The sequence below is a fragment of the Littorina saxatilis genome, linkage group LG15, assembly GCF_037325665.1.
Source record: "Littorina saxatilis isolate snail1 linkage group LG15, US_GU_Lsax_2.0, whole genome shotgun sequence".
Classification (NCBI taxonomy): domain Eukaryota; kingdom Metazoa; phylum Mollusca; class Gastropoda; order Littorinimorpha; family Littorinidae; genus Littorina; species Littorina saxatilis.
In genome coordinates, this window is record NC_090259.1 from 43,345,481 (window position 1) to 43,357,528 (window position 12,048).

Below are 12,048 nucleotides of genomic sequence, written 5' to 3' on the forward strand. Positions count from 1 at the left end.
GCATTCACATCGACCAGCAGATCGCAGCCATTTCGGCGCATATCCTACTTTTCACGGCCTATTATTCCAAGTCACACGGGTATTTTGGTGGACATTTTTTATCTATGCCTATACAATTTTGCCAGGAAAGACCCTTTTGTCAATCGTGGGATCTTTAACGTGCACACCCCAATGTAGTGTACACGAAGGGGAGTCTTAAAATAGAGGAAAATTTACAGAGGTTATGAACAGAAAGTTTGAGAAAAGAGAGTCTTAAAAGGGAGGAAGTTTTATATAAATTGTGGTGGGTTTTTTTAAATGAGGGTTTCACTGTACTAAGCTGTCTGCTTCTTGCAGTGACACTGTGTTCTATGAAAGTCTGACTACAAATGGGCAGTTCTGGTGAGGTTATGCCCCCTCTTTCTTTCGGCTGGTAACTGGCGCCACCTCGCGACAAGATCACACGAGAAAGGGGAAAAAAATTGCATTGGTCCCAAATAGCATATTGGTTTGGTAACAGTTCGTGTGTAAGTCGTGCATTTTATACGGTAAACAGACAATGGTCAGTTCTGGTGAGGTTATGCCCCTTCTTTCTTTTGGCTGGTAACTGGCGCCACCTCGCGGCAAGATCACAGGAGTTATCACCCCAGAAGCGCTCATTGTCATAACGAACTATAGTATAAAATCCAAGACAGACTTCTTTTGTTCTAAAATCTACCTAGCTTGCCTTTGAAGCAAAAGGACAAACAAGTAACAATATATTGAACAGAAAATGAACTTAGCTCAGGTAGGTGTCTGTCATTAATAATCTATATTAGGTTGAGTGATAACACATTTTACCACAAAACCCTCTGTTACAGTTCAAACACTTGAACCTGGCAAGTAATGAACAGATGTTTATATGCAGTTTGTTAAAACTGACTGTGTGCATCTTTTGAAAGTCCCAAACAGTCTAAAGTTTGAGCTTTGAAGATAAATATGTGAGTCTCTTTGCATTAAATTTATTTAAAGGCCTATGCAGCTGTTTTCTCCTCTGGGCACAGTCTTCTTAGGAAGTCTCCTGCTGTTGTTGGGCAGAATAAACAAAACTTTCAGTGCTCGCTCCCGCCAGGAAAAAAGAAAGGTGGGGGGGGGGGGGGGGGGGGGGTAGGACCATACACATAAAAGCCTACGTGCAAAATAAGAATGAGTGCAGGTGAGAGTTAACGCGCGATAACACCGAAGAAGAAGAAGTGGTTGCTTAAAACATAAAAAAGCTTTACCTGCCAAAGAACAGCTTTGAATGGTTGTTTGCATGCACAAAAGTTGATCAAAATGGACAAAGGGATGGGAAAGTTTTTTGAAGTTCAGTGTTGACAAATTCGATGATGTGGCCAGAATCTTCTTCTTCTTCTTTGTTCATGGGCTGAAACTCTCACGTTCACTCATGTTTTTTGCATTAGTGGATTTTTATGTGTAGGCCCGACCGTTCAGGCAGCATACGTTGATTTCGTGGGGTTTCCAGAATAATTGTAATAACACCCACCAGTGACAGACCTAGCACTAAGCGCTTGCTCCTCTTCTGCCTTCAGATCACCCAAAATTAATTCAGCAACTGTTGGTGGCCTTCCACTTTAACTGGAATCAAAGCTAATTCAATTATCAGTCAAATGAAGTCGGCAACTTTTGACAAAGTTTAGAATGTGGTGAGAACGAGGGCAACTAGTGGTGAAAAGGTTGATTTCTAACAAGACGTACCAAGCACTTGTGCCTCGTCCACCTTCCCATCACACGCAGACAAGACCAAATTTCATCACTGAAATCAACTCAGAAACTCTTTGCAGCCTTCCACTTTTAAGCGGAATCAAAAGTAATTCAGTTATCAGTCAAATTAAGTCACTGTCAGCAACTCTTGACAGTCTTGTGCTGTATGTCAGATCAAAACGAATTTGATTGATGTGCTGAATAACTTTGCAACTCCAAACTTTTGTCATCTATGCCTGTTGATAGCAATGCACTTCAATCCACAGCAAAACCAATCTGATGATCAGTCAAATCAAGTCAGCAACTCTTGGCAGATTCGTGCTTAGTTTAAACTGGATCAAAACTATTTTGATTCATCAGTAGATTAACTTTGCAACTACTAACTTTTGTCATCTGCATCTGTTGGGTAGCATTGCACTTAAAGTCGGATCAAAACAAAACTAATTCGATCAATTAGTAGATGAACTTGGCAACTCCCAACTTTTGTAATGAAGGCCAGCACGCTATCTGCACATTGTCTGGTGGGCGCACGCTGTGCCGGTACAGTGAAACCCCCTTTTAAGATCCCCCAATTTAAGACCCCCAATTTAAGACCTTCCTTTTTCAGATTTTCTGTTCATAACCTCTGCAAATTTACCCCCATTTTAAGATTTTTTAAGACCTCATTTTCTCAGATTTTTGGAAGTCTTAAAAGGGGGGTCAATTTACAGAGGTTGTGAACAGAAAATCTGAAAAAGCAAGGTCTTAAAAGGGAGGGTGGGTGGGGGGTCTTTTTTCTCAGATTTTTTGAAGTCTTAAAAGGGGGTTCCACTGTACATGCCTGACTATTGATTGGCACAGCGGGAGTTTAGTGTTCACACCGGCCGGCAACGTGTGTGGCACTGGGGCCATCAATATCTATCTCCGCTATCCCCCTTTCTTCTCCCGGCTGGGGGATCTGGTTCAGCCTTTCCTCTTCGAGTGGGGGCCGGGCTCACAAGCTGTGCTCGTCTTGTTTTCAAAATACGATCATTTGGGGCCGCAGTGAAATTTGTGCTGATGATGCTGTTGTGTGTAAGTGAGATGTTGTGTTGGGTAGTAAGTAGTCGACCGCTTCAAGTGTTTTGGTGTTGGTGGTTCTTGCAGTAGTGAAGAGTGCCTTGCAGCGAGAGTTTACCGTTGTGAAGTGAAAATTGACCGAGTGTCTCATACACGTAAAATTCCACTCGTGCAAAAAACACGAGTGTACATGGGAGTTTCAGCCCACGAACGCAGAAGAAGAAGATCGAGTGATTTCTGTTTGGGAAAAAATCTGTGCTTCCAGTTCTACCTCTTTTCTTCCTTCTGGACTGGGTGGCCGAGTGGTAACGCACTTGCGCTCGGAAGCGAGAGGTTGCGAGTTCGACCCTGGGTCAGGGCGTTAGCAATTTTCTTCCCCCTTTCCTAACATAGGTGGTGGGTTCAAGTGCTAGTCTTTGGATGAGACGAAAAACCGAGGTCCCTTTGTGTACACTACATTGGGGTGTGCACGTTAAAGATCCCACGATTGACAAAAGGGTCTTTCCTGGCAAAATTGTATAGGCATAGATAAAAATGTCCACCAAAATACCCGTGGAATAATAAGCCGTGAAAAGTAGGATATGCGCCGAAATGGCTGCGATCTGCTGGCCGATGTGAATGCGTGATGTATTGTGTAAAAAAAATTCCATCTCACACGGCATAAATAAATCCCTGCGTCTGGATTATGTGCGCTATATAAATTGCATAAAAAAAAATTTTTTTTTTAAATCCCTGCGCTTAGAACTGTACCCACGGAATACGCGCGATATAAGCCTCATATTGATTGATTGATTGATTGAAAGGCTTTGCAGCGAGACTTACTGTTGTGAAGTGAAAATTGACCCAATGATCTCTGTTGGGGGAAACAATCTTTGCTTCTTCCTCTTTTTTTCCTTGAAAGACGGAGTACAGCTACGTTAATGGCGGGGTGATTGCAAAGCAGTTGCACATATAATCTTGCCGTTTGGATGACGAAGACACATTCTCTGTACCAAGTAGCCCTGCAAGTGTTACGGCCATCCTTATTTGAGCCCCAAGTTGACTTCCTGAGTGATGACTTTGCTAAGTCTTTTTACAAAAATGTCAGTGCCAAAGCTTCGTGGAGTGAGCTTTATGAAGTAGACTTAACAAAGTGGACTTTGCCGAATTAATATCGGGCTGTAGGCGCCGCCGATGCACACAGTAACAACAGCCTTTGTTCTTTGGTTTATAAACTGAGTCCATGAGACTGCAAGATGAATATCACCGGGTTCTTCTGTTTCTCCTTGCGACCTTGAATTTGCTTTATGGTGTGTTGGGAAGACTCTGCTGAAGAGTCTGTGTTGTTGCAGTTTTTTCCCCAAAGATATCCAGGTCAGATTCCACAAGAAACATCAGTTGTGAAAAGAACAAAGGAAAGAGCTGGTTTTTTTCTGCCATTCAACAAATTCCGTTTCAAACCAGTCTTTTGCTGATGATACCCAGTTGTATAAGCCTAGTTCCCCCGCTGAGACATGCCGCCATCCAGACCATTCAGACCTGTATCTTAGATGTTAAGTCATGGATGGTAGAAAATAAGTTAAAACTAAATGATGATAAGACAGAGGCACTTCTGTGCATGAAAAAGTCCACTAAGTTCCCAAATTCTCAACCTTCGTCTGTCCAAGTAGGCAATACCGACATCTCTTTCTCTTCTTCAGCTAGAAACCTCGGCTTCACCATCTCCTCAGACATGACACTCAACAAGCACATCTCCAACATCTGTAGGTCCGCATACTTTGAACTCCGCAAGATCGCAACCATCCGCCATACTCTGTCCGTTCAAACTACAAACACTCTAGTCTGCTCTCTTGTTCTTTCTAAACTTGACTACTGTAACTCTCTTCTCTCTGGCTGTCCACTCTACCTCCTGCACAAACTACAGAAAGTTCAAAATTCTGCAGCACGCCTGATCCTCAAAGCACGAAAAAAAGATCATGTCACACCACTTCGCCGCACACTCCACTGGTTACCCATCCAAGCCCGCATTGAATACAAACTGTCCACTCTCTGCTTTCACTTCTTCTCTGCCTCGTCTCCTGCTTATTTCTCTGAACTTCTCACTGTATACACTCCTGCTAGACAACTCCGCTCCTCTTCTGATAGCCGCACCCTAGTCATCCCACACACAAAATCAAAAGCATATGGACAACGCACTTTTGCATTTTGCGCATCTACTCAATGGAACTCTCTCCCCTCTCACATTCGCCACTCTCAGTCAGTACAGTCATTCAAGCGAGCACTCAAAACTCACCTCTTCCTGAAACACAACTCCTAAAGTCGCAACATTTTGCCATCCTGTTCTGTAACGGTTCCATCTCTATTCAGCTTGTTATTTTTGTCTTTTGTTTTAAATTATTATAAATATAATTTTTCACTGCAGTAGTCCTTTAACTTTAACCCTTAGCTGTAGGCTAGATATGCACAAGTCATGTCGGTGCCACATAATGCTGACACACATGTTCCTGTGCATAGTTTATGGATAACGTGTAGTTGGGAAGTTAAGAGTAGAAATAATTAGTATTTAGTGTAGGAGGAGGGTTGGGGGTGGGTAGGGAGGGGGTGGGTATGGTTTACTTTGAGCAGGTCGGTTTCAGTTTTAATAAACAATTTTAGAGAATTGTGTATCTTATATTTGAGTCTTTCGTGTTTTAGACATTGATGCATTTAATAGTTTTAACGAGTTGCCTTTTGTTTTATCATTCTGGTGTTTATCTAGATGTGCTGTGTATCTTATAAGAAGTTCTTAAAAGTTCGAAGTTATTTTAGCATATAGGTTTTTTTATGGTCTTAACAGTTAAACATGTATTACGTTATCATTAAGATTCATGCTTTGTTAGCACTAAGCAGTTGTTTTAATCAGTCTGGTTTTCTCTTGTTTTCATCTTATGAACATTCTAAATGTTAGACTAACTTATTGTCTTGTGCAGAATAACAACTGTGTGAATGGTGCTATACTGAATGAAAGAGTGTGACATGAAGTTCTTGTACATCATTGTAAAGAGTGTGAATGACGTTTTAGTTTAGATGTCAAGCGCTTAGAGCAAGCCTTTTTAACGAAAGTTTTTGATTTAGCGCTATATAAATGTTATTATTATTATTATTATTATTATTAAATACGATAAAAGCTTTTCATAATTCAGTTCCTTAAGCGACACACTACATCTTGCCTGTCTTGGGAAGGCAAGGCAAGGCTATGGTTTATTTCATAAAATCTCATGGGGGTACATGAATAACAGATTTTAAAAAAATAATAATACCAATAATATAAGGAAAGAAACGCAAAATTACAAATGAAATTGGTCTGATGTAATAAATGCAAGAGTGCAAAGGCTTGAGATCGATATTTTCAACTTGTTCTCTCCATTTCCTTTGCAGCAAGCCCTGTCCAACTTTGACTTCTTGCCCGAAGAGCTCATCACACCAGAGTCCTCCTTCGTTGACCTGGATGAGCCGAGGGTCAAGGCTACGGAGCCCACCCCGACCCCCCGGACCACCCACAGTTTTGAAAAAGAGGCGCCCAACAGTCAGCGGCCGAAAACACCGCCTCTTCCGTCCGCACCGCCCCCCAAGTTACCCTCAGCACCACCACCACCGTCGGAGAAAACGCGGCCTGCTCCACCACCACCAACCTCGTCAGATTCTCTGTGAGTTGCTTTGGTTGGATTCTTCCTTGGTTTTGGGGTTTGTGTGTGTGTGTGTGTGTGCATGTCATTGGTGTTTACTGGGATCGTGTGCAGTGATTGTGTATGGTTGATTGATACTGTAGTGTGCGAGACATGAATGTGAATATATTGATGGATGAAATCTTCAAACAAATAGACTGCCAACGTTCCAAAATTCAGAATAAAAATTTAAAAAAGCAAGGTATGTTGCTGGAATGTTTAATTGTGACCAAAAAATCAGTGACCGTAACGTTTTGTTTTGTCACAATTAAACATTCCTAACGCATTTCTTGCTTGTTTTTTGTTTTTGATTTATGGATGATTGTGTGTGTTCATGTGTGCATGCGTGCGTGTGTGTGGTTTTTTTTTTGGGGGGGGGGGGTTGGGTTGGGTAAGGGGGTTTACAGTAAGCATGATGGCTTTCGGATGAGACGAAAAACCGAGGTCCCTTAGTGTACACTACATTGGGGTGTGCACGTTAAAGATCCCACGATTGACAAAAGGGTCTTTCCTGGCAAAATTGTATAGGCATAGATAAAAATGTCCACCAAAATACCCGTGTGACTTGGAATAATAGGCCGTGAAAAGTAGGATATGCGCCAAAATGGCTGCGATCTGCTGGCCGATGTGAATGCGTGATGTATTGTGTAAAAAAAATTCCATCTCACACGGCATAAATAAATCCCTGCGCCTTGAATATGATTGTGCGCGATATAAATTGCATAAAAATAAAAAAATACCTGCGCTTAGAACTGTACCCACGGAATACGCGCGATATAAGCCTCATATTGATTGATTGATTGATTTTGTGGTATGTAGTGACATGTCACTGTAATGTAACAATTTGTGAAAAAAAGCTCAATGTTGTTTCTGAGGTTTCACTGTGTGAAGTGAAATAAAGCGATGACATCTACCGTATTTTCCGGGTGACAAGGCGCTACAGCGCATAAGGCGCACCCCCTTCTTTTTAACAAAAATTGTAATCCAGTCACCCATTGGACGCAGGGGGCCGATAGGGCGCACCAAAATGACCCATGAGAGGTGGTTCCCCTGTCATATCTGAGAGAGGAAACACTTCCTGCACAGGGGTCAGTGACCGGTCAGTGACCGACTTTAACTGGGGGAAAATATGTGTGCTCTGTGTGTGCGGCCAGATCAAAAGCATTGTGATAGCTGGGTGGCCTTGTTTATAGACACGACCTTCTTCCCAGGGGTCAATGACCCAGTTTTTGCCATGAGAGGTGGTTCCCCTGTCATATCTGAGAGAGGAAACACTTCCTGCACCGGGGTCAGTGACCGGTCAGTGACCGAGTTTAACAGAGTGGAAATCTGTGTGTGCGGCCAGATCAAAGGCAGGGCAGTACCTAGTAGCTGAAACATGCATTATCACAAGTTGTTTGACTGGTACTCAGGCGGTCTCTTTGATTTTTTTCGTATTTCATACACGGATTAGGCGCTTCGTTATACAAGACGCAGGGGTCGAACTCGAGGAAAAAAGTCGCGCTTTATGACCCGGAAAGTACGGTAAATGTTTACCTTTCCTGACTTGCCTTTGTGCTGCGGTGTGTTACAGATTTGCAGGCCAGCCATGCTCAATGGATGACTTCAGACCCATCAGTGTTCTAGGAAGAGGTCACTTTGGAAAGGTCAGTTTGTTTTCTCCGCTTTGTATTGTCCTGTATTTTTCACCTGACACAATCTTTTTTCTTTTTTTCTCAAAACACAATTTTTGTTGTATACTTTTAAAGCCAGGTGCTTCTGTGTCTGCAGGCAGTGTGTATGATGATGATGATGATGATGATGATGATGATGATGATGATGATGATGATGATGATGATGGAACTTTATTTTACAAGGATAGAGGTTTAAAGCTACGCCTTTTCTTCCAACCTGTCCTTACATCCAACATTTCTATTAGGCCAAAAAAAAAATAGGTCTGTTTACGGTAACCCGACCGACCCTAGTTTTTAGGCCCGACCCTAATATTTTTTTTGGATCATCTGAAGAAAAAAAAAGCATCCAAAATAGAGCTGTTTGCGCTCAAACAGCAGACGACAGAAGGGAGGTAAGCTCAAAGTACTGTTTACAGTTATGTTGGGCAAAAACAGGGATTGATGAGTAGAAATGAACTGTGAAACATAGAGAGGGGAGAAAAAAAAATGGGAAAAAAAATGGGGAAAAAAGCCGACCTGCCGACCCTATTTTTTCACCCTATGTTACCGTAAACAGACCTTTTTTTTTTTTTTTTTCCTTTAAAAGGATAAGCAAGTGGAATAAACAAACAAGCAAACAAACAATGAAACAAGAATAAAGCAAAGAAACCAACAGCTAGAAAACTAGTGACAGTGTCCCTTCCCTGTCATCCCCTCCTGTACACGTACAGACCCCTTCATGTTCTTTCCTCACGGAGAGCGGAGAGCGCACACACAAAAGTAAGATTACACAGACCTGTTTTCTAGGGTTGCTGACAGTACTTTCAAAAGTTTTCCAAACTGGTCTACAACCTATTCTCTGTGATCTTGCAGGTGTTGTTCACCAGTACAAAAAGACCCGAGTACTTTGTTGTTTGAACTCGTATCTGTGGTGTTAGCACGTGTTGTTAACGCAGTACAAAAAGACCGAGTACTTTGTTGTTTGAACTCGATCTGTGGTGTTTGCAGGTGTTGTTAACGCAGTACAAAAGGACCAAGTACTCTATCTGTGGTGTTTGTGTTCTTAACGCAGTACAAAAAGACCGAGTACTTTGTTGTTTGAACTCTTTCTGTGGTGTTCGCAGGTGTTAACGCAGTACAAAAAGACCGAGTACTTTGTTGTTTGAACTCTATCTGTGGTGTTCGCAGGTGTTGTTAACACAGTACAAAAAGACCGAGTACTTTGTTGTTTGAACTCTTTCTGTGGTGTTCGCAGGTGTTGTTAATGCAGTACAAAAAGACCAAGTACTTTGTTGTTTGAACTCTTTTTGTGGTGTTCGCAGATGTTATTAACGCAGTACAAAAAGACCGAGAACTTTGTTGTTTGAACTCTTTCTGTGGTGTTCGCAGGTGTTGTTAACGCAGTACAAAAAGACCGAGTACTTTGTTGTTTGAACTCTTTCTGTGGTGTTCGCAGGTGTTGTTAACGCAGTACAAAAAGACCGAGTACTTTGTTGTTTGAACTCTATCTGTGTTTTTAACTCTCTCTGTGGTGCTTGCAGGTGTTGTTTGTTAACCAGTAGAAAAAGACTGAGTGCTTTGTTGTTTGTAACTCTATATTTGTTGTTTTTAACTCTATCTGTATTTTAACTGTATGTGTGGTGTTCACAGGTGTTGTTAACGCAGTTCAAAAAGACCAACGAATACTTTGCCATCAAGGCGCTGAAGAAAGGGGACATCATCGCGCGAGACGAGGTGGAGAGCTTGATGTCGGAGAAACGGATCTTTGAGGTGATCAACACCATGCGGCATCCCTTCCTCGTCAACCTCTTCGCCTGCTTCCAAACGGCGGTCAGTACAAAAAAGACGAACTCTTGAAATAACTTGGGTTTATACGGGTTGTGAAAGAGTGAATACCCTTGCTTTTAGTGAGGCAAGCTTTCTACCTTGTCCACACGTTTCAGACACACCCCTCGCCTGTAACTGGCCTGTAATGTCTCATGGGAAAGTTTGACTCACTAAAACCACGAGTATTCATGCTTTCACGACCCATACAAACCCGAGTTATTTCCGAGCTAGTCTATTAAAAAAAATACCTCTTGTTCTTGTTAGAGTGATACATCGTGAAAAAGAAGAGTTGTGCGTATGTTTGTGGAAGTGAGTGTGTATGTGTTTGTGTGTCTCTGTCTGTTTTCAATATTTGAAAAAAGTGATAATTTACTGTGTGTGATTTTGGTCTGACAGGAACACGTGTGTTTTGTGATGGAGTATGCTTGTGGCGGCTGCCTGATGATTTATATTTAGTGTGTTTTTCAGTGTGTGTGATTTTGGTGTGACAGGAACACGTGTGTTTTGTGATGGAGTATGCGTGTGGCGGCGACCTGATGATGCACATTCACAGCGACGTCTTCACGGAAACCCGCACCATCTTCTACGCAGGCTGTGTGGTGTTAGGGCTGCAGTATCTGCATGAAAACAAGATCGTTTACAGGTGAGTGAACACAGAATGACACAGAGTTATAGTTATGCAACAGTTACTGTAAAAAACTAATGTTTTTACCTGCACTTCGTGACGGGTACTATGGCAATACACTGTGAAATAGTGAAGAATGGATAATAGTAATATTTTTTATTGCTGAATGTTAACATTTTAGTTTAAAAGTGAAACAGCTAGAAACCCATACCTTGATGGTGCATAAACATATAAATAATTTCACTTTCGGCAAAACCTCAAAAGATGACTTTCATATTGGCACACACTTCCTCAACATGGATTAAATGCATACAAGTCATCAGCCCGGGCTGTAACCTATACATATGGCTTTCTTTGTATACTGCAATATTATATGTGCAGAAAGAATGAAGTAGAAAATATGGCTTTCTTGAATTGTATGCTGCAAGATTATACGTTGCAGAAGGAATGGAGTAAAAAAGGCTATCTCCCTATTTAGCCCCCTGTGAGATTTGTTGTCACAGTGGATGAGACTCAAAATGTTCACTCTTCTTTCTATGTGTGACGACACTTCCATAGGACTAATAGGTAATGTTTGGAAATAACGGGTTGTCATAGAGTGGACACTCCTGCTTTTAATGAGTCAATCTTTCCCACGTGACATTGTAGGACAGTCACTAGTGTGGGGTGTCTGAAACATGTGAGCAAAGAGCACGTGTGGAAAGTTTGCCTCACTAAAAGCAAGAGTAGTCACTCTTTCACAACCCATACAAGCCTGACAGAGTTACATCCACAGTTTTTCTATTCTGGAGAAAGTCTTAGACAGAGCTATTTCCAGAGAAGTTCTATTCTGGAGAAAGTCTTAGACAGAGCTATTTCCAGAGAAGTTCTATTCTGGAGAAAGCCTTAGACAGAGCTATTTCCAGAGAAGTTCTATTCTGGAGAAAGTCTTAGACAGAGCTATTTCCAGAGAAGTTCTATTCTGGAGAAAGTCTTAGACAGAGCTATTTCCAGAGAAGTTCTATTCTGGAGAAAGTCTTAGACAGAGCTATTTCCAGAGAAGTTCTATTCTGGAGAAAGCCTTAGACAGTTATTTCCAGAGGTTTTTTTTATAGCCCAGAAAAAGCTAACATGGTTGTTTTTTCCAACAGAGACTTGAAGCTGGACAACTTGCTACTGGACGCGGAAGGTTACCTGAAAATCGCTGACTTTGGGCTGTGCAAAGAGTGCATGGGGTACGGGGATCGAACCAGTACGTTCTGCGGCACCCCGGAGTTCTTGGCCCCAGAAGTGCTGACGGAGACGTCGTACACACGCGCCGTCGACTGGTGGGGCCTGGGCGTCCTCATCTATGAGATGTTGGTCGGAGAGGTCAGTGGATTCTACATCTTTCTATGCTTTTGTGTTATAGAAGGGGGGGGGGGGGGAGTGAGGGGTGTTGATTTGTCTCCCTTTGTAGGGTGTGTTTAGTCTGTCAATCCTGCATCTGCTGTTGTGTCATAGAAAAGAGGTTGGGGGGGGG

The 12,048-nt window shown here is 42.1% G+C and overlaps 1 protein-coding gene across 2 annotated transcripts in view; it reads left to right on the plus strand.

Annotated features, from left to right (window-relative positions):
• The window catches only part of LOC138949393 (serine/threonine-protein kinase N2-like), a 104,366-nt gene that overhangs the window by 73,770 nt on the left and 18,548 nt on the right, over positions 1–12,048 (plus strand). For both annotated transcript variants that reach the window (XM_070321206.1, XM_070321205.1), the window contains 5 exons: positions 6,157–6,425; positions 8,017–8,089; positions 9,746–9,925; positions 10,414–10,565; positions 11,678–11,897. In XM_070321206.1, the coding sequence (XP_070177307.1) occupies positions 6,157–6,425; positions 8,017–8,089; positions 9,746–9,925; positions 10,414–10,565; positions 11,678–11,897 (894 nt within the window). The remainder of the gene's footprint in view (positions 1–6,156; positions 6,426–8,016; positions 8,090–9,745; positions 9,926–10,413; positions 10,566–11,677; positions 11,898–12,048) is intronic.